This window comes from Poeciliopsis prolifica, unplaced genomic scaffold (assembly GCF_027474105.1).
Source record: "Poeciliopsis prolifica strain line A6 unplaced genomic scaffold, Auburn_PproV2 SCAFFOLD019, whole genome shotgun sequence".
Taxonomy (NCBI): domain Eukaryota; kingdom Metazoa; phylum Chordata; class Actinopteri; order Cyprinodontiformes; family Poeciliidae; genus Poeciliopsis; species Poeciliopsis prolifica.
In genome coordinates this window covers 4760562-4785882 of record NW_026562394.1, presented here as the reverse complement: position 1 = coordinate 4785882, position 25321 = coordinate 4760562, and the positions used below count along the sequence as shown (strand labels likewise).

At 39.3% G+C, this 25321-nt stretch overlaps 1 protein-coding gene across 1 annotated transcript in view; it reads left to right on the top strand.

The window, feature by feature from the left end:
- The first annotated feature begins 1306 nt into the window (after positions 1 to 1306).
- LOC129368388 (androgen receptor-like) overlaps positions 1307 to 25321 on the top strand; it is a 39756-nt gene continuing 15741 nt past the window's right edge. The window contains exons 1-4 of the mRNA XM_055043310.1: positions 1307 to 2776; positions 8801 to 8952; positions 9161 to 9277; positions 23163 to 23438. Coding sequence (XP_054899285.1) covers positions 1638 to 2776; positions 8801 to 8952; positions 9161 to 9277; positions 23163 to 23438 — 1684 coding nt within the window. The 5' untranslated portion in view covers positions 1307 to 1637. The remainder of the gene's footprint in view (positions 2777 to 8800; positions 8953 to 9160; positions 9278 to 23162; positions 23439 to 25321) is intronic.

Below are 25321 nucleotides of genomic sequence, written 5' to 3'. Positions count from 1 at the left end.
CAACACCCACAAATAATCAACACTGGATGTTTTGAATAATTTTGTTGTCACAAAACTGCTTTCCAAGCCCAAACTTGCACAGCCTGATGCCTTTAATGCTGAGCTTCTCTGAAGAGCTTCATTTCATCACCAACAGTGACAAACAAACCTATGCTAAAACACACCCTGGCTCATCCTTTTTTTCTTTCTCTGTTTGAAAACGTGTGTATTCATAACAAGTCGTTCCACCATTGCCCTATTTTCCATTGTGCAGCGTTTGACTCGGGCTCAAGCCACAACTTCAAACTGCTCAGAAACTACATACATGCTTGTCTTGCATTTTCTTCCGCTGTTTGAAGCAAAATCAATTTAGACTTCCTTACACCAGTGCCACATGTTTGGAGTAAAATAGCAGTTTTACTAGCATGAAATTCTTTTACACTACCAACCACTGAGACTAAGCTTTTGGCACATGCCTCGCAGTCTGGGATTTATTTTCAAGCTTAACAGTGTTTCCTTTTTATTCTAGAGCAGCAGGACATCTTCATCTTTATTGGGCAAGTGTGGATTTATTTTGTGGACATTTTATTGTATTTTTATTGAATCTTCCTTGGCCTGCTCCCCTCTGATGTTGCCACAGCAGATTACCTGCCACCGTCTTACCTTACCAGTGTTCATTGATCTTTGTTTTCACTGAAAAGCGCCTCAATAAATGTAAATTAAACTCGCTTTACGGATCAATTATGATCCATTGATTGATTCTGGAGCACAGAAGCGGCTCCTTTGTCTTCCCAGCTCCGCCAGTGAAACAGCAAGTCTTTTACAGCAGCACAGCGATCACTCATCTGCCTCATGACACTGTAAATAAGCACAAGTGAATCTGATTATGGGATTTAGCTTCGGGGGTCTAACATTTTAGCAATAACGTAAATTGTTGTGGCAGTGGACACAGCAATGCAAGTTGTGCCGAATTGCTGCTATTAATAACAGTAATAACGTTAATCATAATAACAATCTGAATATTTGAAATGTACAATGCAGAACATGCAAACAGTGTAAAGTCTGAGCTTTGTTAAAACTGGAGGGGGAAATGGGGGAGGGGAAAACCCTCGTTAAATATATATATTTTTTATATTTAGAGTGTTTCTTAGATATCTCGCCAGAGATGTGAGGGGAATATTTGCCATGAGCAAAACATCCAAATAAAGCTGGTGGCAGGTCATAAAAATGTGATGCACACATGAAAGCGTGATGTAAAACTACTGCAGGCAGGGAGCATAATCGTAGATAATAGGACGCTTGTTTTGGGTAGTCTTGTGGAAACGCGTTTCAGAGTGTTAATTAATTACAGCGTAGCCTACATTTATTAGTCTGCAAATTATGAATCATTCAGCGCCCTTGTTGGTCGTTCAATGAAAGAAAGTAACATATTTAGAGCGTTTTCCTGCTGCTGACTTTAATCAAAGCGTATCCGAGTAACTCCGACTCTCACTTTAGGAGGAGTTTGCGACTCCTGTTGCTCTGTGAGACTTTTACCAAAACGCCTAGCACAAAGAGAGATCGGGCCGAGCTGCAGATAAACCGTTCCCGGGGACCAGCTGGGGGATTTTCTGTCGTGCAAAGTCCAGTCTCGTGGCCAAGCGAACTCTTTCTGGGAAATGAGCCAAACCAGCCGACAGTTATCTTCCAGCTCCGTTTGGTCCGGGGTTAAGAAAATAAAGGCAGGCGACGCGGTGAGAGCTCTCGGCATGGCGCAAAAAACCGAGGAAAATCCCGTCGATTTCACGAAAAGCTGCGCAGGAAGCGGCAGGTTTGACGAATCCGACAATAATGCCAGGAGCTGCGGGTCTGGGTGCGTTAATCCGCCAGCCCGTGACATGGAGGCGCGCTGCTGTCAGACAGCTGCTGCTCCTCAGGAGGAGTTGTTAAACGCTGACACCAGATCCTTTTCTGCGTGCGCCACAATCTCAGAGACAGCCAGAGAGCTGTGCAGAGCAGTGTCCGTTTCTTTGGGTCTCACCATGGAGTCCAGTGACATGAGCGACGTGGACGCCGCACTCCCCCCATGTGCGGCAAATGACCAAATCAGCGGAGAGTATTTTTTCGGGGTGGACGCCGCGGCTGTGAGCTGCCCCGATGCCCAGACCCAGATTACTTACAGGTGTCCCGACCGGGAAGAGCGACCTGTGCACGGCCAGAAGCCAGCCGTGAAGATGTATAAAAGTTCAGAGACGCCTGCGCATTTTCATCACCTCGCCTCCAGCCGGACGTCCGTGAACGCGCAAAACTTTACACCGTGCGAGGCTGAGGACACGGATCACCTAAACGCAGCCCGCACCGTCTCATGCCCTTACGCCCCAGACCACTTAGCCCAGTTCGCTCACACTTCGACGGCGGCGGCGGCGTCGGCCAACGAGAGGCCATGCAGGGCGGCTTACAACCCTCAGGAAGGAGTGCGGGACTTCGTGGATGCCCCGGAGAGCGACTCCGGCGGATATCAGCCGGACCAGTACAGCGTCAAAATCAAGTCCGAGGGAAACGACGGTTGGGGGTCTTTCTGGGGCGGCGGGTACACCTTCAACAAGCGGTACAACACTCAGTTCTGGGGGTCCAGGCAGTGCATGAACGCACACGAGTCTGGACCGAACGCGGCGTTCATATGTAACCCGTACGAGGGGAGCGTGGTGCGCCCGGAGCAGTGGTACCCCGGCGGTATGCTGAGGAGCCCCTATCCCAACTCTGGAGACATGAAGAGCCAAGTCGGTGAATGGCTGGATGTAGTCTACAACGATACCAGGTAATTCACTTATTATTATTATTATTGTTATTATTATTATTATTGTAGGGTAACTAAACAACCGGTTTAGTAAAAAAAAAAAATAATAATAATATTTTTTACACTTTTTAAGTTATGTGTAAATATATATATATACACATTTGAAGAATGGAGTGGACGAGCTTTTTTTTTTCCTTTGTTCTTTTTTTTTTTTTTTTTTTTTTTTTTTAGTTCGCGCTTTGTGATTAATCTGGTCACCAAAAGTGATCCTATTCATCCTGAATCCCATTAAGGACCACGCAGTCTGAGATTGTTTTGTCGGTCTGTTAGGATGTAGAAAGAAGTACAAACTTTTCTTGACGTACGCATAAAAACAGGCAGCAAAATAGTAATAAAAATAGTAATAATAATAATAATAAAGACAATCTAAAGACAATCTAACCTAATGGGTAACACAAAAAAAGCACAAAAAACAACAACAACAACAAAAACCCAATTTGGAGACTATTCTTCAAGTCTCTAAATAATCACAGCAACTTTATTGGTCTGTCCTGTTATTCACGGCATATAGGACAATTAAAATAATTTCTGTGCTAATTGACAAAACGTCTGGTTAAGTCAGTTTTCATTGTGAACGCCAGATAAATAAATAAATAAATAAATAAACAAATAAATAAATACAAAAAAAATAATAATTACAAGAGTCAAGAGTGTTTGAGTAATTCCTTATTTTATGTGATCCCCAGCTCAACCATTTGGTTGCAATCAATCATATGTGCCCTTTAAAACCATGTACCCTAATCAACTTCTCTGGTGTTTCTGACTGACATTAAATGGCCACAAAAGAAAAAAAACTTCGAAAGCATCAAACCTATAATGAGATAAAAACATGTGTTTCATCTTAGCTAGCATCCTGTTTATTCCTTGTAGACAGCTGTTGTAGTTACATTCCTACTACACGTGTCTTTTTTTCATTAGAAACCAAATCATGTCCAAGTTTCTGAAAGGATTTTACAGCTCTCACTCAGCTCACGCAAATTAATTAGAAAACGTTGACCAGACAGACATTCAAGCTCATTACATCAGATACATATTGGAGTAACATGAATGTGTCTTGAATTAAATTCATGAACAGAGTTACAATCAGTCAGTGTGGGATGAATGCTACTCTGCAAAATGCAAAAAAAAAAAAAAAAAAAAAAAAAAAAAAAAAGAACCAACAACAACAACAAAAAAAAAACGGTTTTATGACCCAGGCGGTCTGTTTTAACATTTTTGGACCAAACAAATAGCTGTTGTTGAAGTCTCATAACTCTTGCTTAGGTAAAAACCATTATAATCCTGCATGCTGATCGGCCAGAAGCCCACTCAAACAGCATTCGCTCGAGCAAGAGAAGAGAATAGCTTTGGAGCAAAAATAATCAGCAAAAAATGCTCTATAACATCAGGAAGCTGTATTATTTTAAACATCACAACACCAGTAATTCGACTCAATGCTTGGCGTCGTCGACGATGAAGGATTTGATGTGAACGCAAATAATTTTAATGTCCCGTTCTAATTTGCATGCGTGTGCTTAACTTACTCTTTTCAATTTTTTTAAATTCTCAAAACAAAGTATTTGCATTTTCTTGCTCGAATGACTGAAAGGAAAAATCTGTTGCTAAAATGTTGTGTCTATTGGAGTTGTTTTGTTTAGATCGAAATTCTTTGAAGATTTGCACTCAAACTTGCATCCCTATGTTCTTTTATGACTTAGTTTGGTTTATAACGCCGAATGGACCTGGTGTGGGGATGTTGATTGACTCTAGAGTCATATATTACACAGCCGAGGGCTTTTCTCCAACTGTCTGAGTTCACTGAAGGTAATGACTCAGTGTGTGCACTCTCAGACTCCGTTTTTTCTCAGAAACCATGCATGTAGGTGCAACATGTTTTTGTAATTTGCCTTTTATTTTAATGTTTTGACTGTAGAGGGCGACAAGAAACATGCAACTGATCTCCCCACTCACTGGGCTTTTTTTGTACTTTTTTTTTTTTTTTTTACAGTTTCCTTTTTAGACAACAAGGTCATCCTAGTTCACCAGACGGTGCTACGGTCTAGCGGTCTTATCCAGAAACCTGTTTACTGCAACACAGCCATTTCATGTGGTTAAACATTCAAATGAACAAGAAAATTCAGCAGACACCCTTAACTATTAATTAACATGTGCAGCAAGGATCTGCTGCTCATCTGTATAAAAGCTGCTCCCATCTGAACCTTTCCTCGCAGCAAATTGCTGAAAAACACACATCACGTCGCTTAAAACGAAAAGTTTACTTTTAAATGAAAATGCCAAGTCAAAGCAAGTCAAGTTTATTTGCACACGACGTTTGAGCAACAAGGACGTTCAGAGTGCTTTGCAACATAAAAATAAAATACAGCAGCCAATCATGAAGCAAGCAAAACAAGCAAAGCATCACATTTTGTCAAAAATGCTGTCATCAAAATCATTAAGCGTATTGATCAACACTGTACTTGTCCTGAATCAGTTTTTCAGCAGTTTTGCAGTTTTCTCAAATTTGTTCCAGATTAGTGGGTTTCTTAGTATCTTTTGTAGCATGACAACGTCCATCACACGGCATTATTTGCTGCTAGAATCACGACAGCAGAACTCATGTAAGAATTAATAAGCATGTTCCATAAATTTAACTGGAAATCAAGGTGAGAATTCAGAGAGGTGCGAACAAAATAAGAGTGTGACTGCCAGGCTGCAATACGTAAAAGTGCATGAAAAATATTAATGCTTTCGCAAGGCCGGGGACCTAATGGTGGTCACTATAGCAAATCATGGTAGCTGGTAAATGTAGAATAGCAGACCACGACCACGTCTCTAAAACTTGGACTGAAACAGAAAGCCTGCAATGCAAAGTGACAGCTGGGCACCTGGAGATGAGCAGCATAAATATTTGACAGGGAGCTGAGACGGTTTTTGTCTCACATAGCACTGATTGATGCTGGAAATGCACAATGTGGTAACATTTACCGTCACAGCTTTATGTATGCCATAGTTTTATTCTTCTAAAATAGTACAACCCAGTTGATTTAATGATTTATTTATTTATTAAATGGCAATAATTATTTCTTCTGGTTTTTATGAATTGATTCCTCAGGAGTCTAAATTCCAAGTGGAAACGTTGAAAGTTTTTTTTTTTTTTAACTTACTCCAGAATCCAATATGGCTGCCATGTTTGAGACATGGCAATAGCTGCAATGGTAAACTGCGTTAATTTAAATTTCTGACAGTTTGTTTCTCCAGATTAAATCTTTTTGATAGATACTTTTGATTGTACTTCTTCATATGCATCTGTAAGGGAGCATATTCAAATAAATAGCATGCAATGAAATGCACTGTTGTTAGCTTGTTTTGCTGATAACGTTTAACTTGTGACTGATTTATAGCAAATTTATAGAGGTTTAAATTGTTCTTTTACCTATTGCATGCAATGTAAGAATCCTTTCTTTCCCCCACTGCAATCCATTTTACTGCACCTTTGTCCTTATAGATTTTACAGGACCAGGCACTGCAATCTGTTTCTGTAACCCAAAACTGAGCATACTCTTTCTTCTTCTTGCCATTTGTTGTCATGGGTCGGAGCCAACCAATAAGGTGCTCTGTGGGGAGGGGTGAGGAATTAAAACGCAGAAAAACAGAGGTCAGAAATCTTCAGTAAAATGCATCTGCAAATGCACTCTGCCTACGGTTGTCTGGATTGAAGTCTATTTGCTGGCACAGTTGCAAGGCACTTAAATCTGCGAAAGCAGAATCTGCAAGAAGAGAGGACCTAAGTGAACAGGTTTAACCCAGGCTGGCAGGATGTTGAGGTTTTTGAGGAGAAAGATGCAGAAAGGACAGAATTTTATGCAAGAGTCATTAGGTCTAAATGCAGAAAGTTTTGAAAGAGGGAGAGAGAGAGAGAGAGAGAGCGCATGGCAGGCTTACAAGCAAGCAGGATGTTTTTAAGTTTGTGAAAAAAAGCAGCAAATTTTTTTTTTGTCAAGTTGGAAGTATTGTACTCATGGATCACAAAAGTATCTTTTTTTTTAAATTATGAATGTAAAAGTCGTGAAGACTTTTTTTTCGCCATCTCAAAACTACAATAATTATATGGAATATATTAACAAAAAAGCAATCTGATTTTGGAAGAAAATTAATCTTTAATGCAAATTTGCACATTAGCATTTGCATATCTAAAAGAAAATCAAACAATTTCCAAATATTTGCTTTAATTCTTTTCTTATTTCTCACCAGTATATGGGTCACTGTTTTGCTGTATTTTGAAAAGTTAAACAAAAAGGTGTACAAAAGTAAGGCTGTGTACAAATGTCACTGGTTGTTTGTGGTCCTATTTAAAATGATGATATAATTGTCTGATCTCCATTGTAGGTATTAGGATGATGGTAATTAATAACAGTTTTGAGGTACTGGTCTTAAAAAGCACCCATCTTGCAAGCCTCAGTCAGGGCTTGCACACATTTCTTTCAGTTTTGGATTGCTCCAGTTTGGAGCCGAACTAAATCATTCCGGGGGGGATTGCAAATGGGAGGCACTATGGACACTCCTGCTTTGCAGTGAAAGGAAGAACTTGTGCTGTTAATTTCAAAATTTATTTTTTTTTTTTTTAATTCATATGTCGCTCCACACAAATCCCACTGGTTCTCCAACTTGCAGCGGGAACATGGTACAGACCCGAGAGCTAAGGAGCCATTTCACTTTAAACTTGTTTTTCCTTCTACTATTCTTGCTTTTGCTTCTCTTTTGAAATTAATTAAGTTAATAATCGTTGTATTTATCTTATTTTGAGTAGTACCAGAGGTTGTGGCAGTACTTGGGTGACATGCATGAGAACCATGGCAAATCAGTTTGCCAAGCATGCATAAATAACATGGAGATGGTCATAAACATCATGGTCTGATGTATAAATCTAAAAGGAATCTGTGCATGGATTTAGGCCGACTTTTAGTCTTCGGCATCAGTGTAATGTATTTAACGGAGGAAAACATCAAAGGGGCTTCGTAGAGCTGAGCCACTTTCCTTCCTGAATCGGTCCCAAACTATCCCTGCATGCTTGTAAATCTAGGAACTGTCTCAAATACTCCCTCCTTACTTCAAAGTCAGCATTAAGAGATTCTGCTGAATGCCGGTGGCTTTCTTTCATACGTATGTATATGCAAGTATATAATACCTCTATGTAAATAAACATTAAGAACATTAAGAAAACTCCTGTATTTGTTAGAGAATTCCTGCTTTTTTATTAAAAGTTCGAGGCATGTCTGATTAGTCATAGCAGCTTCCTGTTTACAAACAACAAAACACCATGTGGTTTGCGTCATCCTGCATCATCCCATTGCACAGTCTTTAAGCTTTCATCCTCTGGCTGGGATGTGCACGTGGTTAATAAAAAGGCCGATTTACAAGCCTGAGAACTCTTCAAAAACAGCAAAATCTCCCTCTCGACATAATGAGACCAAATTTATTCCGTCCAAATGGTTGCTAAAATGACCAATACGTCTTTTGCCATCTCCTGCGAATCGGGACGCTTCATCCTTGTCACCTTTAAACCGAACCTTCGTATCTATCTAGTACGTCACCGAGGAAACATTGTGTCTGAGGCTCCTTTGTTATCTCGTCTCTCAAGGCTGCAGACGGCCCAACTTAACCCACATCTCATCCCAGAGCCACAGCGCAGGCGCTCCATGCTTTTTCCACACCATGCTCTGCTCAAATCTATATAAGTTGCACCTTGTTTGTGGTTAGACATTGGGAATTATATTAGGTGTTTTGTGGTGCTCAGCTTTAGGCCTAATTTGTCCGCAGTGGGTGATACTTTCACAAGAAAAAAAGGATTCAAACCGAACATGGAGTTTTAATACAAGAGAAGAAGAAAAAAAATGATTCCACTTACAATAAAAAAAAGTCCGCAAAAGAAGTAAAATCATGTGTTTGCTTGCTTGAAGGTCACCATCCGAGGTACACACGTTTGTTTCATCTCATGTTTGACTGCAGGTTTGAGGCTGGCAGAGAGCACATGTTCCCCATGGAGTTCTTCTTCCCTCCTCAGAGAACGTGCCTGATTTGCTCAGATGAGGCATCTGGCTGCCATTACGGTGCGCTCACATGTGGCAGCTGCAAGGTTTTCTTTAAAAGAGCTGCAGAAGGTAAATTAGAAGTTCCAACTTGGATTTACAGTTTGGTGCCGGCGCTTAAAAATGCTCCACATATTTATTGCTTGAGTTTCTTTCTGTTTTTGACAATGGAAGCACTTAGTAGTTAAATGCAATTTTTTTTCCTCTTCTTTTTTTTTTTTTTCATTGGATCATGTTTCACTGCCTCAACTAACCCATGGTTTGCCTTTGTATCAAATAGGTAAGCAGAAATACTTGTGTGCAAGCAAAAACGACTGCACCATTGACAAGCTAAGAAGAAAGAACTGCCCTTCCTGTCGACTGAAGAAGTGTTTTGAAGCTGGGATGACTCTTGGAGGTAGGGTAGATTGTTTTAAGATGTCTTTTCAGTAATATGATTACATGACCTACTGGTGAATAAGTAGGAATATAGCCTGTATACATTGCCATGCAAAATTATTTACAGCTCTTGGACACATTTCAGTACATTCCAGGCTCAAACATCTGAGGTTTTTTGGGGGGACTATCATAAGATAGAGCAGAGTGTTTCTAAGAAATGGAATGAAAGCGATTCATGGTTCTCCCAATATGTAAATAGCAAAAATCTCAAAAGGGCGTTGCACATAGTTTAGCCCCCTCGAGAATCAACAGGTTGTAGAACCGCGTCTTTCTGCAGTTTCCACTGCTGGTATGTTGGGTAAACTCCGTCAGACTGGACGGAGACTTTTCTCTGAATATCAATTTCCGCAGATTATTTGCAGTAGATTCCCAGTTGGATTAAGTTTCAACAGTTTGACTTTTGGGCCTACATAACTATTAGTATGTTGTCAGCTGTGATCTATAACACATTTGGAGTGTTTTATTACCCAACCCTGCTTCAAATCCTTTTGAATACACTTTGTATCAACATTTATCAATGCATACATTAAGTGTTAAAGTTTACAGAAATTTACTTAGTAGTGAAAACCTACTTACTGCACACACTTCACCTAAGATATACGTCAAACTAATTATGTGCACACACTTGTATACAGACACACACAGACCTGTATCATCTTGCCAAACTAAAAATCTGCACTCATCAGGTCACTAGATACCACTTCATTCACCATCAGTCAATCATTGCTGGGTGCTAGCTCTGCTTTATCACTGGGAAGTTTTTATAAAGTGTTCCCAAAAAACGGTCCTGGAAAATGGTTCCAAAGGGATGTCCGAAGTGTACACTCCCTTGTTAAAAATGGCAGGTTTTGTGGTGTTAAAAATGAGGATTTTTAGCGATCATGTAAAACGCCATTTTGCACGCCTGACTTTTATCTTGTACAATTTAAGTGAAACACAAAGAAAATCTCTCACGAAGAAAAGTCTAAAAACAGAAAAAAAGCTGCTGCATTTTGGTTGCAGATTCACTTTTCAGTCTTCTTTGGTGCATAGCTTGCATTGCTTGGAACATAATCAGTGCAACATCAATAAAAGTTTAACCGTTTTTGTCTTGTCAGGATATTCCTGGCATTTACTCATTTGCATTCCTTAGAGTGAGTCATCGTTTACAGAAAGATCACAGATGATTAAATGGATGTCATTGTACAAAGGTGTACTTTAATCAGGGTTAAGGTACAGAAAATGATATCTGTACCATCCAACTTAGTAAAGACAGTAATCATCAACTTTTCTACTGTTACCAAATGGCTGCCTGTCCATGTAAGAGTCCATAGAATCGGTGTGTCCAAATGAAGTTGATCTCTGGTTTTCTCCTTGTTCATCCAACAGTTGATTTTTGCTCTAAAACTAACCCATACTCACTGATTATTTTAACCCTCCCACGGTCTTGGCACAACGCTCAGGAGGAACACGGCAAATGTCACGGTCGGCCAGTAAGCATGACGGGGGTTGTCCCATCAGGCTGATGGTTTTCAAAACCACACAAAGCAATCCCTCATCAAAGCGCACATGGGGCCAGTGTGACCTGGCTGGACCAATCACAGTGTGAAACAGTTGTGAGGTCTAAATTACCCCATCTGTAAAGACCACGTGTCTTAAGAAATGTCTAAGTTTCTGCTAGTATCATTTGATAAGTCTTTGGAACTGATCGAATAATTTTTTGACATAGTTTGCTTCATAGTTTTGGGCTGTGGGTGTACATTCATTGCTACACTGATCCTGCTCTTATTATACCTAATCTGATGCCCTCACCCTTCACCTAACACTCTAGCTGTTTCTCCTCTTAATCTCTCCTGATTTGTTTTGATTGTCTTGGTGGCATAAAATTCCAACTACTTTATGTATAGCTGGAAACACATATTTTTACACACTATATGAAAATGCACAAACTTTTTCTCCCCTCACCATCTGAATATTTCTGCTTTATGTTAGTAAAGCTCACCAAAATTAGTCCAGTTTGCTTTTTTTTACAGTCAGAAGTTCACATTTGGTAGAATTGCCTTTTAGACTGCGAGGCGTGAGTGGAGGATTTCGGGTTTCCCTCTCAAAGACACAAATTTTGCTTTGCTCACATCAAGATCAGGACATGATGATGGACTCTTAAAACATTGACTTTGTTGTCCTTAAATGACTTTGTAGCAAATTTCCACTGTTGTAACTAAACAGTGGAAGGTCACTGTTTCTTTGGAAGACTCATTTGTGCTCAGGTTTTAACTTCTTGGCCGACGTCTTGACCAGTTATTTCAATATTTCCTTGTAATGTTCTTTTCTATATTTATGAAATCCACCAAACCCTGCGAAACATAACACATAGTTCTGGCACTCTATGCTTTACAGTCGGGATACAAACGTCACCCTTTTAAAGGTGGAAATATGAGATGAAAAATAATGGTCATTTTACCCAAGCTCTTCACTCTGTGTTTCATCATAACACAGGACCGGCACCATAAGTTATGGCTTTTGTTCCCAGGAGCATTTGTAATATATAATCAGCTTTTTATGTTGCTTTTGGAGTGATGGCTTCCTCCTCTTTGAGTGACTTTTTACTCCATGTCAGACCAAGATTTGTGTCACTAATTTCAAACAAGGACACTATCTTACTCGCTTTCGCCAGTATCTTCTCAAGGTGTTTTGCTTTTGTTCTGGTGACAATACACCTTTTGCACCAAAATACGTTCATCCCTGGGGAACAAAACATGCAACAGTTTGATGGCTGGGTTATTTGTTTGACAGTGTACAATAATTGTACTTTTTCCATCATGCCACACAAGAAAGACATTTGTTCCCATAAAATAAATCACAGGTTGACACAAATATTTTTTTTAATTAACATGTTGAAGCTTACGGGTGAGAAGATAATGATCTGGGATTTACTAAACTGTTTAAAGGTGAATAATTTCAAGTGTATACAAACTTATGAAGTTAAAAACAGAAAAAGGTTAAAAGTTCACTTTCTTTGAATTTTTGCATTTCCCAATAGAAATTAATTGTGATCATTTTAACTGACCAACAACAAATTAAGTTTTGGCTGTTGAAAAAAATGTTTTTTTTAAAAGATGATTTTTTTCTTTTCTTGCTAGTTAGAGGTTTAAAGGGGGGAAGGGCATTATGGAAAATTAACTTTTTTGAGGTTGATATTATGTTATGTTGTTCCCTCATCAAAAACATACCTACAGTTCAGCACTCTAAGTATTTTATACGCAATGACAGAATGCATAATTATTTCATGCATGCTTGAGAAATCCTTTAATCTTCCAAGACAGCTGTTTGGGGGTGCCTAAACGCTTGCTTTCATACAGTGTTGTCTATTTTAGCAAAGCTCCAGCTTTGAGCTGCACAGAGCACTTCTCTCCTTGGCTCCTTCCCTGCACCTTCCCCACTTTGCAGCAATAAGCTGAGAGTCTTCTGAGATTATCATACAAACTACTTCTCAGCCCAACGTTCGTAAGAACGGTTGGAAATGGCATAATGGAAAAGCATTGAATGATCATGTGCTCAAACAGAGCAGAAGCTTCTTAAAGAGACAGAGGTCCAATTACCTGCTGTCAAATTATGAAGTAAAATTTTTTTCATGTTATGTTTGATATATACAACATTTTTATAACAACTTAAGATAAGATAGCTAAAAAAAATTGCACTCTGTGTCTGGGAAATACATAATATCGCCCTGTTAAATAATCAAAAATGAAACAATAGAATAAATCTACTATCTCCCCAATAATAAAAATAACTTCTAATTGATTTAAATACAAATTTCTAAAAGCAAACGGAAAAAAACACAGACATAATGGGAACCATACAGCTTTAAAGGTTTGGTGGATATAAAGCATTTCTCTCTTCGTTAAGACACACAGCTCATGTTAAAAATCTGCAGAGCCTTCACCACCTTACCAACTGTGCACACATTATAAATAGAAATTTCTAAAAAGTGCTGTGAGGACTTTAGCAGAGGCTGCGCAGTAGTTCCTAAATGAACAAAGACCACTACAGAAAAAGTGAAGTCCTAAAAGTGAAACTATTAGTGGTTTTCCAAGACCAAGTACTTTATTCTCTGCACTGCACATCACCACTGGTTCTCTTCAATTGGAGCATCATCACAATAGGGGATGTTACTGATAATCAAGCCCCTGGCTGAGCTGCCATGCAATTTAGACCTCTTCCATTCACTTCTCCTTACTGTGACCCAGACCTGTTCGTCAAATTAGGCTGCAAAGATTGACATGTAGTGGACTAATTTTGGTCTTGTGTTCAATTTTCACTTTCTCCCATTTTCTCATTCTGCTAACGGGGAAAATTGTGCTGAAGGCACAAAGCTGACATGAGACATGTGAATTAAAGCTGCAGACATGTTGGTAATTTCGCCACCAGTCACTGACAAACCCCGCGGAGGGAAAATGTGATCTAATGCTGTGATTGTAGTAAAAAGGCGGCCCTTTTCCAGTTGTGGCTTAAAAGATCCTTTCACTTATGTTCTCATCATGGACAAATAATTGACTCCTAGCATTTTACGGGGAAATATATGGATCTGACATGTGGAAGTGGCAGAAATTAGGCATAATTTTTTTGGCTTTAAATGCTTTGTAGGAAAATGAGTTTCGATTTAATAACTTGGAAGGTTATTAACTTAAAATAAAATCCCAGATCTATTATATGGCTTCACTCAGTGAATTCTGCTCTGATTTTAAAATGCGATCATATCAGTGAGAGCTCTGTGCAGTTTTAAAGCTCTGGGTATGTGCAGGAAGAATCTCTGAATAATTTAACATGATGGCCATCAGTTTTAGACTGAGGCAGTAATTTTATCAGCGTCTCACTGAAGCTTTGAGGAGTCATTTCTAAAAACTTTTGCTTTGATAAATTTTATTACATCGACAAAGTAAAGCAAACCAGCATGATCATGTCTGCAGAACTTTAAAACCAGCTGAAGTACAGAGTATTGATACTTTTTCAACATTTTCATGCCTAGAACAACAAACTGTGAAAAGTGCTAACATGCATTCGTATTCAACCCCATTCACTTCTGAGTAAAATCCAGTGGAACCAATTGCCTTCGGAAGTTCCCTATTTAGTAAATAGATGCACTTGTGTGTAACGGGTCCCTAATAAATACAGCTATTCTGCGAAGCCCTCAGAGATTTGGCCTTTATAGAAAAGTGGCAAAAAGGAAGTCACTGTTGAAAGAAAACTATACAAGTCTAATTTCTTGTTTTTCACAAGCGTTGGTGGAGGCGCACCTTCCAGGAGGACAGGGGGAAGGATTGGAAGGGTTTAGACCAAGGGATTTTCATTTGTTAGAATGGTCCATGCAGTCAAAGTTCTGACCTAAATCCAGTTGGCAATGTGGCAAGATTTAAAGGTGACCTATTATGCTTCCTTCAACGGGTTAGGATAGGACCATGGGTTATGCAGAATATGTTCATTACATTATTATTTTATGTATTTATTTATTTGCATGAACTCATTTTGCACACACTCAGATCTTAGTCTGCTCAGTTCTGCCTATTTTGAATTCCTTTCAGAATGAGCTGTTGTCACTTTAAGTCTAATTAAGCTGCTGCTGGTCACACCTCCCAAACCACACGTTTGAAAATGGCTGCAAATAGATCTGCAATGAGACAATCATTTGGCTCGGTACAGGAACCAAACATATTTGGTACAGAATCCAAAGTATATCTTTTGGTTTCTGAATGGCAAGTCAACAACAAAACATTTTTCCAGCAGCCATTGTACAGGACATACAGCGGTATGACCAGCTGACCAAATAGCAGCTCAGCTTGGGTTTCTAGGTAACAACACAGTGTGGCTTAACAATTGGGAGGTTTCTGAAACAGCTAATTTTTCAAACGCCAAAAACATTAACTTGCTACCAATAAACATTGGGGTGTTTTTTTTTTTTTCAAGCACTTTGGCTGTTTTAAGAAGCAGTTGAGACCCAAAAGGAAGAAGAAAAATTTGAATTTTGCATAATAGACACCTCTTTTAAAACTGATGTTTACAGATGGCATCCATCCTGTCTGTCTGGGTGGGCGTTGTTTCAAAAGAAAGACTCGTCTCTAGATGCACAATGCTGGTAGAGATATCAAAAATATTTCCACAAAGTATTAACTTAGTTGAATAAAACAGCATTTTCATTTTTATTATTGTTTAGTGTCACTTTTGCTTCAGCTTTACAATTTTATTGGTTTCTAAAATAGTTTTCTTTTTCTTTTTTTCTCTTTTTTTTAAGGAAATACATAGAAGTTTGTTGTTAGAATGGGACAAAGTATGAAGTAGGTTCAAAAAGTGCTATCCTGGAAAACAAAATCTCTTAAGATCTCCTCATCAAACTTTAAAACTCTCACTGGCTGCTGATTCACATCACATTTTCAAGTCATCAAGTAACACAAGGTGACTTTTGCCTCAAAGTTTTCTGTGCAGTGGTTGACAAACTCCACTTTCCTGTCAAGATTCTCCAGTCTGACTGCTGTAAATGTTTTTTCATTGTTCAAAAACAATAAAATGTGTGATGTTTAATAATGAAATAGTTATAAATGTGTGGTTTGCAGCTACTGTGCAGGAGTTACTTGGCGTTTTTGGTTTTACTCCAAAATCATGAGATTCTTAGATATTCTTGCCATTTCACTATTCTTAGAAATAGATACAGGATGGGTGGACGGTGTTTTTATTTTTCAGTGTGTCTGTTTGTGTTTGTTAATTTACAGAGCCTCTAAATCCCAGTCTGGTATAACTCAGTGGGCCTAACATTTATTAGCTCTTAGCATGCCTTATTGCGTGATCACTGGGAGTGTGGGTTACCTTTTATTGGTCTGGTTTTAGCATTACAGTCTGTCTTTTTGATCCCATCTCAGTAACAGACTTTGAAGAGAATGTAGAACTGCTCATTGTGGGGGGAAAAAGTGTGTCAGTGTCAATATTTGTTTTTATTTTATTATTATTTTTAAAAATCCGTTTTATTTTGTTGGTTTGAGCACGAGTGCAATTAAAGGGTCTGTTTCCTTGCCCTTGTTCCCAGAGCTCCATGCTCTCTTTTAGAGCGCACACTGCTTTCCAAGAGAAAATGCAACGTAGCAACAGCCCTGTGCTTCGTTTTCAAAGCCCTCTTGTAACTGTCCCTTTTATTTATTTGTTTCCATTATGCCGTTTAATCCTCGAAGACAACGAATACGCGACACCTCCTGTCATTGTTAAAAGAATGCCACATGGAGACATCTGCACTCAATATAAAAGCAACATGTCAAAGCAATTTACTGTCATCATGGACGGTGTCTTACATTTGAGAAATAACCAAAAGCCATCCAGCTAAAGGAAGATAAATCAGGAGCAATATTAAAAGACCCTCCCGTTGGAAATGTACAGCAGATGTGGGAGCTGGCAACAAGTTGTTCAACCATCAATGATGCAGGAGGAAAAACTCTGAACTCGACAAGAAGAATCACTTTGTGGCAGTATAAAACTTGGATTGTGGGAGTTTTTTTTTTCTTCTTTTAAGTGCAACTGTTACTCTCCTATGTGGCTTTTTGACTGAATGAAGTGAGTGGGGTTGCAGTCTGCTAGATAAACATGACAGATGTTAATCTGAAGGAGAAGCAGAAGAAGAAGAAGAAGAAGAAAAAAACAGAGGCCTTCTGAAAGGAGAAAGGGGGTAAGTTGGATCAAACGTCTGCAAGCAGGTCTGGAAAGTTTTTCTTTGCATTCCTTTAAACTCAAGATAATGTTGCGAAATAAAAGCGATGAGGTGGAAAATTATTTATCCTATAAAAGCAAAGCACGTTAATGCATCATTTTGATGATGTCAGCACAAGGAAGGGCTTTTTTTTCTTTTTTGCTTAAGATGTAGCAAAGGTGAAGTGAAAGTAAGACATCAGGTAAAGTCTACAGTATGCTCACCTCTGGGGAGAAATGTGTGCAATGAATTAGTAGAATCCAGCCTTTAGGTGGACCTTTAGCCAGAGATGGTTCAGCAGACAAAATTAACTTTCTCCCCTTCCTGTCTTAATCCCAAGATCTAACTCCTATGGAAAACCTGTGGGGTGAACTAAAGGGAAAAGAATGTCAGACAGGACTCTGGATGATCCAAAGCAGGGGTGTCCAAAGTGTAGTCTGGATGCCATTTGAGGCCCTCAGAAGGATTTTTTTTTTTTTTTTTGCGGCCTGCGACTACAAATCATGAATCGGTATGAATTTTGCCTGCACAGGAGGCAGGTAGAAACTTGAAAAAAAAATTCTGTCGAAATGTTCAATAAATCCAAGGCTTTCAAATAGATGCATAAAAGTCTTCTTAAAAACCTGGCCGCAGAAAGAAAGCCTTTTTAAAAACAAAGAGTATAAAGAGCGACCTACGCCCTTTCATGTTGCTGACAACGCAGTAAAACATGCAAAATTAAATCGTTTTTTGCATATTTAGTGAGCTCAAAAATGTACGTTTTTGTGCGCCGTGCGTGCTTTTCCCTTGACGATTTTGGCTTGTGTGGCAATGAGTTTGGACTGAAGAGATTGCGTAAAGGTGAAAGGTCAAAGATCTGTGTCTGTGTCTGCTTCTCATGAACTGTAATCAAAGGAGACTGGGGCGTCAGAACGGTTTAAAAACATAAATTTCTTGACATGAATTATCAGATTTTTGTGTGAAATTACCCAACTGCAGTAACATATGAATGTATTTTTAAATATTATATACAACTTTACCAACATCTGTTTTCAATGAGTGGGAAGAACATAATTAAACTGCATTTTCTGTCTGTTTTAGAAGCTAATAATACAATTATTTCTGTAATTCATTATTATTATTTACATTTTATACAGCATGTCGAAAAGTTTTATAGAGTACATAAACTGCATAGTCACAAAAAGAACAAAAGAAAAATTCTCAACCCGCTGTTAATAAAGCAAATAGATAGGACCAGGAGTTAAGATTATCAAATTAGAAATTTTAAAAGCGATCTTCCAGTCATGCCACAGCAACAGTAAATCGTAATTACCTTTTTGCACCATTACACAGATTGGTGGACAATTTGAGGGTTAAATGGCTTGCCCCGGGCCACATCGACATGCAGCAGGAGGAATCTAGAATCAAATCCACATTTTTTGGATTACAAGACAACTGCTCTGCTCACTCAGCAAGTCATCCCAATTAGAAAGGATTATGGTGCATTTAGCAACAACTATTTCCAAGTGACCAAATTATTGATCTGGATCAGTGGTCTCAAACTGCTGCACCCCAAGGGCCAGAGTCCTGCAACTTTTATATGTGTCCCTTGCCCTACATGGTTGAGTTAAATGGCAAATCTGCCTCACGAGCATGCAGTCCAGCTCTACAGAGCTCTGCTAATGAGCCGATATTGGAGTCAGGTGTGCTGAAGCCGAGAGACAGCTGAAAGTTGCAGGCCACCGGCACTTAGGGACTGCAGTGTGAGACCACCAATCTGGATGGAGCAAACAACTAGGGCAATTGTGTAAGCTGTGACTGATCAGCACATTATTAATAGTTCAACAAGTTAAGCAAATTACTGTCTTGGGGGAAGTAATGTGGTCTGACTCAAAGAAATCTCGGCCACCGTTGGAAAAGTTTTGGGGGAAACGAGACACATTAAACTCAACAGAAGTGCCAAACAGTGAAAGTATTTGCATTTTCACACGTGCAATCTGGCAAGAACTCAATTTACTGGCACCGACTGGCTGTTTGGCCTTGAGAAAATCCCTTTTGGTAAGGGTAATTAAAACGGTATCCATTAGCTACGGAGCATAGCGGTTGGTATTTGGAGCAATTGAAAAGTGTCATGTGGCGTGATGAAACTTTTTTTCCAGTTCCAGGGCGATGGGCACATCAAAATATGAAGACAGGCGTTTAAAGCCATTCCCATATTGTGTCAAGGGTTAGGACAGCTAACAGGTTGAGGTTTAAGGAAATTATGAGCTTAAAGAACTTGGAAAACCAGGGTTGTCCATCAACAGATTTTTATCATTGATGGTATTGCTTTGTTTCCCAGGATGACATTACCAATTTTCCTGGGGGTCAAACTGAGAGAGAATGGTTTTGCAAGCATGAGGCATTTTTCTCACACAAGTGAAATATTTTTCTTCTTAGTAAAAAACTCATTCTCACCATAAATGTGTTGCCATAATGATTAATCATCCAATCCAAGTAGTATGTAGTTTTTGAAAAATTCTTTCAGTATCTTAAAATTTATATGACTTTATAATTATCTCCAACTTGTCCAATTGTTCCATATTCCCAGCCATGGATTTCGGTGGCAGATCACAGTTTTATAGGTGATTCAAAGAATTTCTAAAAGTCAAAAGTGAGGCAGACATTTTAGTTGTCTGACTCCTTGCCTGTAAAAATGGCTCCCAGTTTTTAGTCCCCATGTACTTTTAAAACTAGGTCTAAAGCTTTCCTGATGAAGGTTATGATTAGAATGGCTTAACTTTGTGGTTCTCAATTATTTCATTAATTGAAAATAGAAAGGCAGGACCATTCTATCGCCTGGTTTCAAAAAGCTGATTGATACAATGAGCTGCAAATTCTTAAATTTTGGGTTATTATTGGTCATTTTGTTGCTGATTCTTTTGTCTATCAAAATATTGCAAGATAAATGTTTTAAAAGTGGTGGGGAGTTGGGGACATGCTTTAGTTTTTGTGTCTGAGTGTTGTTAGCCGCTGGTCATTCAGTCAAACACTAAAGGGGTAACTGAAGAGCTCCTTTCTTTCTGACTTCAGGATAATAGTCGTAAGCATGTCAAACATTAAACACTCATCTTTATATCCCGGGTTCCAAATAAAAGAATACATTTATTTCACCAGAGGATGTCATATGCCTGCAGCAACTGAATAGCACTTTATGAGGCGGGGTTCATTTGTAGAAGAAATACCGAGGTTGCTTTAACGTCTCCAGATATCGCACCACGAGATCTTATGTGGTAAAAGGGGATCTGAGTTTTACTTCTGACCTCTCCTGGTTCTCATTTGCTCTACCAGACTTCCAGGCTCAGCACTGTATGCAGGAAACCAATTTTCATTGCCAAAATAATACGATAATGATGTCTAGAACTTGGACACCAAAGCGAGAGTTTAAGGTCACAGAGAGGCATTTCAGTAGATGGACGTGGGGTGTTTTTTTTGTTTTGTTTTTTTCTTTTTTTCTTGTGCAGTCAATCATTCTAAAAAAAAAATACTGATATGATAAAGATGTTGATTATAATCATGATGGGACTGGTAAAGGCACAGAAAATTTGCAGCCACTGAGGAGAAAATTGGAGATAAATCTTACATGTGGTATTTGATTTTGCAGCAAATTGAGCTTGTAATGGATCACTCTGCAGTTCCCTCACTGGGCATTTAAGCTGTCCACAATGAATCTGACTCCAGAGCTAGGTTTTCTTTTCCGTTTAGAGACCACCTTGTAAGCCTGACAGCCGATAACATCTGGTATCTGTAATTTAACTTTTGCACTGAATTTGCATTAAAGGAAAAAAAAAGACAGCTCTTTGCTTTAAGCAGTCCCTTCTGTATCCCTGTGTGTGTTTATATTGGCTTCATCTCAACTATGGAGCGCTGAAGGTTAGTTCAACCCAACCGATTCACACCGCGCTCTGCAAAGATCATAAAGCTGTCTGTCAAAACCGAGGAAAGAAAAGCCGAGAGTTTAATTAACTGTTTGCACCTGAAATGTTTGTTACTGGATCAGAGATAAGAAATGGAAATCCTAAATAATCTGCAATTTTCCTTCAAAAAGATTTAAGTCGTGTCTAAACCTCGCAGTTCAATATTTATCAAAGTGAACAACAGAGCCAGGCTCCAGTTTTATAATGAGACATTTCTCACATTGCCTGCCAGAGGAATTGCATGACAATTAAAGGTTATTTTTTACCCTCATTCACCACATTTGCTTTATAACAAAGAAGCAATTTGCTGCTTCTTATGTAATATGTCTATTATTATCTTTGTTCTTAATAGTTCAACAGATTTATTGTCTTTGAATTAGATCAGTGGGTTACGACCTTTTTCTGTGCTAGTTGGACTCCAAAATAGCAAAACAACAGAAGCACTTGTTCTTTATTCTCCTCTGGGACTTGGTAACAATTTGTATTTTCCTGTAATTCTCGTTCATTCTGGGAAAAAAAACACACACAAAAAAAAAAAAAAAAACGAAAGAAAGACATAAAAGTAAGACAGATGCCGAATATGTCCGCAGTTGTAACTTTTGGAAACAAAACTGTCACAGACTGCATGAAGTGAGTGATTGTAAGTTGTGAAAACTTTGTTGTAAAATAGCGCTGGCAGATGCTTAGCGTCGTATTCTGCTCCGTTCGTATTGCTCATATCACGCGGCCGTCTGCTTTATCCAAATAAAAATTGCTCTCCAATTTGGGTCTTAAGTACTGGATGCCATTCGGAGCAGCTGCTGCCGGATGTTCTAAATTCTTTCTGGAGAGAGTTTGATTCTTCATTATCACTCCATATAGAAAACAGGGAGGTTTATTTCAAGCAAGCAAGAGTCGCATTGTTTTCCAAGCCGTAGATACATTTAGTCCAAGATCCAAGAAACAAAATATGAACCTGAAGTGCTCTAAGTTGCGTTAATAAAGCATGCTGTTCACAAATATAATTTATCCCTCTCTTTGTTAGTGCAGATTGACATGATGATGCTGGCTCTTCCAACAGATGAGGCTCATCTGTTCAGGGAGGTTTCTATCCACTGAAATATGATTCATTACTTGAAAACATATTACTGGGCCTGGACTGTGGATTGTTAAAGAAAATTGATTGTTCTTTAAAAAAAAAAAAAAATATACCCCACTTATTGGGAACATAGTTTGTCACGATTAAAAGAACATAGGACCAAAACCCAGATGTGCAGGAGGCAGGATATGGATGCAAACCGTGATTTAATATCAAAACCACAGCGAAACATCTCGAAACGAACCCAAACCAACAAACAAAGGCCGGGCAAACAAGCTGATGGAACAAATAACCTGATGCTGGGACAGGAGCAGCATGTATAGTGGGTAAAAATGGTGGTTGTGTGATTTGCAAATAGAGTTAAACTGCACACAAAACAGCTCAGATTGTGAACATACATTTTCTTGTCGTGCCTTGAATTTTCAGTTCTGTCAGGCAGATTTGCTAGAAGACAGAAAGAAGGGCTCACTGTCTTTGGACCGTAATGGCCAACATAGTGAAGAAACACTCCGCCTTTTCATATTGCAGGTTAACTTCCCGAGATTTTGCCAACTGATTCTTGCCCTTGCAATTGCTGCAGAGTTAACGGACAACGTGGCTGCTTTTGTGATTTTAACTCCTTGATTTGATTAATACTTTAAATCATGCCTTTTCAAATGAACAGTGAGAGCTGCTGCTGTATCTCTGTCGCACATGGAATACCACAATAATATATCTCGCATGATAACATCAGTTGTTGGCGAGCGCTGCTACTTCTCATTTGGTTTTGCCAAACAAACCCAACAAACCACTGAGGCTTTCGCCAAACAACTAGATTTATATTGAAAATAAATTACAAATCTTCACAAGCCAAAACTAATGTCCCGTTCTGACCATAATTTGTAAATTGAGCTAATTATGATGCAGTCGAGTCAAGATTTCTCTAATAGCGCCCATGTTTCTTCTCATCCTCAGCTAATACATTTATAATTCAGACTAGAAGCCAAATGTGAAAACAGGTGGTGAGGGAAGAGCAAGTAACACCATCACTAGACATCTAGAGGCATAAAATATAGGATATGACATTTAAAAAAATAAATAAAATAAAACAAACATGAGAAACAATTGACTATTCTTTTTCTACTCGCAGCACGCAAACTGAAGAAGATTGGGCAACAGAAGAACCCAGAAGAAGAACATCCTGGACAGGAAGCGCCAGAAGTGCCCCACATGTCTCCTAAGTCAGGTCCAAGCTTGAACTCCCAGATGGTCTTCCTGAACATCCTTGAGTCCATCGAGCCTGAGGTGGTGAATGCTGGACACGACTGCGGCCAACCAGACTCAGCTGCTGGCCTGCTCACCAGCCTAAATGAGCTGGGAGAGAGACAACTGGTCAAAGTGGTCAAATGGGCCAAAGGCTTACCAGGTAGGACACCAGAACAAACAAACACACAGACATCACAAATCACTGAAACACGACTAAGAGCGCATTCACATCAACCCCGTTCGGCTCGGTTTAATCAAACTCTGGTTTGTCTGTCTACAAATTCTGGTGCGGCCCAAAAAAAAAATAAAAAAAGGCCAACTCTGGTCCACCGAAAAACCTGGGTCTCATACAAAAGAAGTGAACTCTGAATGCAAGTGGACCGGAAACCGCTTCAAAAGCAGGAAGCAGACTATGGTATGTGCAAGTCTAGCTCTACAGGGAAAATGGGTTGTGGTCTTTTACCCGGGACAAAAGAGAAACCCTACAACTGCTCAAATCTGACACTACTTAATTTACGTTTACATTTTGTGAAGGAGGAAGTTGCTCTGGTCTTCGGGGGTTTTCGCTTCATTTCCTTCTTCTTTGCGCAGCGCCACCACAGACGAGGAGGTGAACAGGTTTTTTTTTTTTATTTATTTAGATTGAGACGGTACAGAGTGAAAGTGAACCACGGCATCTGAAAATTTAAGAAAGTCTACCGGACTATCAGGAGTGAAAACACCCCAAGAATGCTTCATGGTCTGTGGAACCATTTAAATTTACTTTGATCATGGCAAATTTGGAAGAGGTTAAATGACAAAAACCACAGTTTCCATCCACAGGTTGGTACGAAATATAAAACACCTATGAAAATATTAAAACTCAATCTTAGAAAACTAAGAGCCAGAAATCAAAACACAGCCAAGACAAAGTAACAGTTCGAACAGATTTATTCAAGTAGTTTATTTAGTGCTGCTTAGATCTGTTTACGCTGGATGGTCTGGAAAACGGAAACAGAGTTGAGTGATGTGATTGGAAGAGAACCAGGAAGCAAACAAAAAAAAAAAAAAAAGATTTACCAGCAGTTTGGGATCCACAACCTCCAGAAATGCAGCTTCTGCAGGACTGGCAGATTTGTGAGTGGTTTGGCCTTGCGAGCCTCCGAGATGTTTGCTGGAAACACAGAGGATATAGGACCACAATTTAAAAACGATGTCATGCATAAACTGTCTGGAGGTTCTCAGACGGACGGGGGGGAAAAACAATACAGAATATGATTGGCTTGAAGCAGGGTCATGGTCAGGTCAGACAGCTACAGAGGTTTGAAAAAAAACTTCACTCACAAACTTGTACTGACTAGACAAACACACAGGCAGGTTATTGATCTTAGAAACTTGACCACAGTTCATGACATAAACTTAGACGGCTGCAAAAGAGGATCAGACAATCTCACAGCGAGTTGATGAAGAACAGGTGTTTAAATAGAGAGCAGCGCAGGTGATGACAATGAGCAATCAGCAGGAGTGGGAAGGAGAGTAAGTAGTAAGCAGCATGGATCATGGCAGAAAACAGAGCAAGCGCGCCAAAAACATAAAATCACACACAGTGTAAAGGTATCAAGAGGCTGCTGCAGTCTTAGATTCCAGGAAATAGGTTTTTTTTCCCCTGCTGCTTTTCTGGCTATTTTAGCACATCACTACTGCAATCGGATCTCATCGGCGCTGGGAGGCTTTTCTCACAATGTTCAGTCTTTCCTTATATATTTGAGTTGGGCTCTGCACCTCTACAATCAGTTGCAGCTGTGAGAAAACCTCACCAGTATTTTTCATCATTAATCAGCAGTATGATGGCGTCAGGATAAAAGCTCCTCAATACAAAGAGCTATCCTCTGCAGAGTGCACCAGCATGTGCAAAGACGTTACCCTGGGCAGAGAGGCAGGGGCATTATATACAGCATTCGCTGCTGGTCTTGCGCGCTCCCAGTGATCAATGCGAACTAAATACGCCGAGGTTGCGGATCCTGAAATAAGTTTTCATGAGTCATGATGCAATTAGTGTAAAAT